At 40.5% G+C, this 6,277-nt stretch overlaps 2 protein-coding genes across 2 annotated transcripts; one reads left to right on the top strand and one right to left on the bottom strand.

Annotated features, from left to right (window-relative positions):
• Positions 1 to 367: 367 nt before the first annotated feature.
• On the bottom strand, positions 368 to 1,462 carry LOC135466958 (testis-specific serine/threonine-protein kinase 3-like). Its single transcript, XM_064744711.1, has one exon. It carries the CDS (start codon positions 1,460 to 1,462, stop codon positions 368 to 370), a length of 1,095 nt encoding a protein of 364 aa, XP_064600781.1.
• Positions 1,463 to 1,984: 522 nt separating this feature from the next.
• LOC135469051 (testis-specific serine/threonine-protein kinase 1-like) lies at positions 1,985 to 5,960 on the top strand. The gene is made up of 4 exons (XM_064747572.1): positions 1,985 to 2,337; positions 3,598 to 3,746; positions 4,511 to 4,718; positions 5,496 to 5,960. Exons 1-4 carry the CDS (start codon positions 2,047 to 2,049, stop codon positions 5,904 to 5,906), a joined length of 1,059 nt encoding a protein of 352 aa, XP_064603642.1. The 5' UTR covers positions 1,985 to 2,046; the 3' UTR covers positions 5,907 to 5,960.
• The last annotated feature ends 317 nt before the right edge of the window (positions 5,961 to 6,277 follow it).

The following is a 6,277-nucleotide window of genomic DNA, read 5'->3' on the forward strand; positions in this document are numbered from 1 at the left end:
ATACATTCTAACTTCATATCATCACAATCACAAATATTGAATAAAAACACAATCTATATTACTTGTTGTAAAAAGGTTATTGTCAAACATTGTTGTAAATGTTTAACAGTTACGTGACAAATAATAAATACCTTTTTAAAAATCTTTTGCTAAATATGTAGAAAGGTTATAAAATTGCAGTTACTTTTAAGTTTGTAGTATCAAACGATAAAGCTAAAATGTTCCTCTAAAAAATAATCATATAAAAAAGTCCTTGGCAACTACATGCATTATACTATTTTATGAAATGCAGTGTCATTTCGTTAGATATTGTTTCTATTTTCCTGTGAGGTCCTATAAACTGCAAGCAGTTTGAGTTCTGGTTATGCTATCTATGAACCCTGGCTGGATCATTTACATCCGGGTCAGCACGAGCGAGCGCGTCTGCTGGGGGAGGGCGTTGAGGACCTCGTTGTGATTCCGTCAGCAGCACGTTCCTGGTCTTAAACCAGTGATGGCCGTTGACAGCTTTAACACACGGTCGCTCTCGAAAATCAAACTGAAAAATGAAATTGATCAGTTCCTTACATTCCTTTGATATCCGCTTCAGTCGGTGCCAAGGAAAGTCCAGCTTCTTGTGTTCCTCTAGCACACCTTTGTTACCACGACTTTCATCAAAGGGCATTTTGCCGGTCACAAAGATATAGATGATCACTCCTAGCGCCCAGACGTCCGCCTCTTTGGCATCATATGGTTCACCTTTCAGAATTTCCGGAGCAGCGTAAGACTTAGATCCGCAGTACGTTTTACTGAGATCATTCACACAATCGCCTTTGACGAAACCGAAATCGCAGAGTTTGATGTTGAACCCGGAATCGAGCAGTAAGTTTTCCAGTTTGAGATCTCTGTGGGCAATGTCCTGGTCGTGAAGAAAGTTGATGGCGTCACAAACCTGCTGAGCCCACAGTTTGGCCATCTCCTCCGTCAACGCGCCATTTTTCTGTATGAACCTGAGTACATCCCCCTTCTCGGCATACTCCAGTATCATGTACACACGCCGATTGTCCGTGAAATATTCGTACATGTTAACAATATTTTGGTGCTTAAGTAAAGGCCAGATGTGAAGCTCACGTGGTAGGAAGCGTTGTTGGAAATCCTTTGGAGCCTTCAGTCGGTCAACAATTTTTACCGCGACTCTCTCTCGTCTTCCACCAATTTGTTGCGCGAATTTAACTTTGGAATAGCTGCCTGACCCCAGAGTCTGTCTCGCCAAGTAGCCATGTTGCGCTAGAACCGCCCTGTACGTCGGAGCGTACAATACTCCTACACCGTCCTCTGATTTTGAAGCTAACGGGGCTTTCACTGATTCCACCTCAGTCTTGAGCAGATCGAGTTCTCTTTGTAGATGAGCATCGTCGTTATTCGAGAGAATAATTTCCTCTTCCATCTCAATCCGTGGCCGTTTTCGAGGGGGCTGGTTCATCACGGTCTCTCCTTATGTTTCGGCGTTTAAACCAAAAGATTTGCTCTGAAGCAACAAATTGCTGCTGCTTGTCCAAACCTGAAAAGGCCTTTGAAGCAGTTTAGCATTTTGTTGATATCTCGTTGGTAGGATACCGTTCTGCATTAGAGGACGAACGTCATTTCTGTCTTTTCGCGACGTTTCAGTGCTGACGTCACAATGACATCCACGAGAAGATGATTGCGGTTGCAGACATCGCGAGATCACGTCGCCACGAAGTTTTGTTAATTTTTTTTTCAGTTATTTATATATGAGGGAAGTATGATTTTATCTTTCCTTCCCGCCTATAATCTGATCAGTTGAGGTTTGGCACAAATTGCACATCAGCAAATAAATGATATTGATCACTTGGAGATCGCTAATGATCGACGCAATAACGCAGTGACGTCATAATCAGCACTGTCATATCGGTGACTAGCGTGACGTCAAGCAGCCATTGTTTTAAGCCAACACCCCACTAGATCTGCCTTTCGTTCCCATCTTCTCTGCGCCATGGCCTCTCGGATGACACACATGTGCCATGCCGCCTAAACTCCGGGTAAACTATGACAGCCATCAAAGCACCCAGAGATGCGTTCATCGTGTCTGACGAGGAGGCCGAATTGCGCAAGAAGGGTTACGTACTGGGTGTGACTCTAGGGGAAGGCTCCTACGCCAAGGTGAAAAGTGCCTACAACGAGGCTGATCAAAAGCGAGTGGCCATCAAAATAATCAATCGGCGGAGGGCGCCAAAAGACTTTCGGGAAAAGTTTCTTCCGCGGGAACTCCAAGTGATGAAGGGCTTAAGACATCCAAATGTGATCAATCTGTACGAAATAACTGAGTTTCACGGGAAGGTAAGCTGGTCTCAACTGTCTCGTCCATATGGTACAAATCATTCCAGTGCGGTTATAGGATGTTGGTCTTTGATTCGTCAGACATACAAGGTGTTGGTTCAATCCTAGCCTTAATCAGGGATTTTTTGAGACCTTAATAGGTCTGTAAGTGGTCGACAGCCTTTGTAAAGCAGTTTAAGGTGAACTGGAAATCACTTGCCGTATACACTATACGGAGGGGAGGAATGGAGTAGAGCGAAATAGGTGGGGAAGTTCGTTTGTTACTTGGCAAATATCGTTGGTTTACTCCAAAAAATCTGTATGGTTTCGTCCATAAAGCTGGCTGCCATCACATACGTGTAAGTGAGATACTCCTAAGAACAGCGTTCATCAATCAAATGTATGTGACAATATATACATGTAGATGGATAAGATATATGTACACCATAAACTGAGCGTCTGTTCTGCAGGGCGGGATATGTAAACTAATCTATTTAGTCTACATGATCTTGGGGCAATATGTTTGAATTGGAACGCACAAATGATTAGACCTTTAGCCCAGATCGATAATATTTAAGCGATTATTGTACATATGTAAATAGGCCTTAGTTAATCATTGCAAAAAAAAAAAAAAAAAAAAAAAAACAATGGCCTGAACAAGTATTTACTAGTGCAAAATTTTGCATTGCTCAAAATTTATGTTAGCAGTTCGGCGAAAATCATTATAGGTTATATGATCAGTGTATGTATTACACATTTACACAGGTATACATCGTAATGGAGCATACAGGTCACAACAATAACCAGTATAACATCCATGGATGTCACGATACTTGTGATTGAGCACACACGTCACGACAATAACCAGTGTAACATCCATGTATGTCACGATAATCGTGATTGAGCACACACGGCACGACAATAACCAGTATAACATCCACGTATGTACTACACATTTATACACTGTGATGGCGCACCCACGTCACGACAATAACCGTTGTAACATCCCTGTATGCCACGACAATCGTGATTGAGCAAACACGTCAGGATAATAATCGTTATAACATCCATGTATGTCACGACAATCGTTATTGAGCACACACGTCACGACAATAACCAGTTTAACATCCAGGTATGTCACGACAATCGCGATTGAGCACAATAACCGTTGTAACATGCGTGTAAGTACTACATACTTTTACAGGTATACATTGTGATGGAGCACACAGGTCACGACAGTAACCATTGTAACATCCGTGTATGTACTTCATATTGATACAGGTATACATCGTGATGGAGCACGCAGGTCACGGTGATCTTCTGGAGTACATCAAACTGAGAGGGGCCATCCCTGAGGGTCGGGCACAGGAGATGTTTAATCAGGTGTTAATGGCTGTGGAGTACCTCCACGCGAATAGTATCGTGCACAGGTGAGCGTTGTAAATCATCAGTCTGTAATCATATACCACAGTTTGTTCAACTTGTTACACTTATGTATACTGACAGAATAATTGTATATATGCCCTTAAAACGGAATTGTTATAGATTAATCTTATAATGGTAAATCTAATATTTTGGCAGTGGCGGAGAAAGGAACGCATTTATAATGTTAGCTTAAAACTTTGTCAACACTATCTTATGTCAAACTAACACGTTTTTGTACGACATTATAAATGTTTGGGTTTTTTCTGTAATCTAACATTATACATAAAATCATTACACAGTCTTATATAATAAAATGTTTGCACTTACAGTGTAGAGCACTTATCATGTTATATCATTTTAACTCGTATAAAATGTTGTCAATTTAACATTTCTGTTTTAAGACAGCATTTAGTAGAATAACAGTTATCTTAATAAACACCATATAACACTGCGGTTTTCACCCATAAATCAAGCCGGCTTCCTGTAGTCTACAATGGCCTACATGTACACGAAAGTGATAAATTCTTTAAAATGGTGTTAGACATCAATCAAAGAAATTAACAAGTAATGAATAATATAATCATTAAAATTTCAAAATGTTGCACTGTGTATACTCAAACAAGTAAAATACACGTACTTGCCTTTGTCATAATTCTGTTCATCTGTAGATCACCGTGTGTTTACTTATACATGCAGAAAGACCATATATAAAAGAGAGTAATCGTTCTCTTTGGTTTTACTATATATATTTACGTGTATTTTAATTCAGAGATCTAAAGTGTGAGAACCTGTTGCTGGATAGCACGAACAACATCAAAGTTTCCGACTTCGGCTTTGCTCGTTTCTTCAAGCCTGGAGAGTTGAGTAAGACATTTTGTGGCAGCGCCGCCTATGCAGCCCCGGAAGTGTTACAGGGCATAGCTTATTACATCCCCTTACATGACATCTGGAGCATGGGCATCGTACTCTACATCATGGTACGTTACACTTACGCCTTAAGAGATAATAAATCTGTAGTTTACAGACCTGTCTTCCACCTAAGTCTGCACGTCACATGTGAAAAATTTTGCACTAAGTTACCCCTATTTCCTACACCCTTAAAATTGCCCACAGATATATACCTGTATAAGCAAAAAATTCTTGAGTTTGACGTTTAATAACAATCAAGGAAATAACTTCTTCATTTACATTAATATTTTATAATGCTGACTGCATCATGTACTTTTTTGACAATGTGCCGTCCATGCACGTGTGACTGCTGTAAATTTACTTGTTTGACGATAAGTTGAATAGAAGCTCATTTGCCGTAGACAAAGCTTTGCCAGCCTTACAAAAATTAATTACTGGCGGCATGACATGAACTAGGACGCCACAGTCATGAATTCTCTCCCCTTATCTGTGTCTCACAGTGTTAACTATAATGCTTTTTTTAAAGGGACACAGAGTCGACGCTGATTGACTACCAATGGAGATAGGTTACCTGGGTTACACCCTGTATCCTTGCATGGTCATGCCGGAATAAATGTCACACCCAAAATTCAGCTTTGTTCCTTGCATAATCTGGACATGCCTGTCACATCTGTCAATAAGAATCAATACTTTAACCCTTTGAAAATAATAATAATTTATTCACACTTGATTAATTCAGTCATGGTTCGTACCCAGATTCCCTCTCTTGCACATTCTACCTGTCATGCATATAACTTTTCGGTGATAATGTATACACCTATATGGGCATTTATCTCCTGTTTCAGCTGTGTGCGTCCATGCCATACGATGACTCCAACTTGAAAAAAATGATTAAAGATCAAAAGGAAAGGAAAGTGGGTTTTTCTAAATCTCGCCGCGTCTCAGAGGAAGCCAAACATTTGATCCATGCTATTTTGGAAGCCCAAACCTCTAAAAGAGCAACACTCAAGTCAATCAGGGAACATCCATGGCTGTCCCGATTCGCACAGGTTAAGCCACCGATTATATCCGAGTCCGAGCCTACAACATCTTTGGCCAGTGTAGCTGACGCTGCCAAAAAGCCGTCCAAGGAACAGCCCGAAGAAATGGATTCGGGAAATAATTCTTCAGTCGCTAATGAAGCGGAAACAAACAAAAGTTATGAAGGGGTTGTTATCACGGACTTAGTTGAGGAACTGAAGCGGAAAATGAGCTAAGGCGGCAATCTGTATATCTAAACGCTTGCTAACCAGCTAAGGTGGTAAAATAACGTCACCGGACACCTATTACATCTGCATGTATACTCAGTTATCTGACAATAAATTACTGTTGAAAAATAGGCTTACGTTCGGTTATTGTTTCAGCCACAATTAAATGTGTTGAATAATTGAGTAAATTTGATCGACTGAGGTGGATGACTGTTATATTAAAGATTTCAAAAGATTATACCTCAAATTACCGTGCCTAACTGTATTGATTCCAAGTATGGAGATCTCAACTTTGCATGTACGTTATACATGTACTCTGATATAGGACAAACAGAAGCCCCACCTTATTTTATGGCCGTCAGAGCGTAGGAAGGGTCATA

Source organism: Liolophura sinensis, chromosome 6, assembly GCF_032854445.1.
Source record: "Liolophura sinensis isolate JHLJ2023 chromosome 6, CUHK_Ljap_v2, whole genome shotgun sequence".
NCBI classification, from domain to species: Eukaryota; Metazoa; Mollusca; class Polyplacophora; order Chitonida; family Chitonidae; genus Liolophura; species Liolophura sinensis.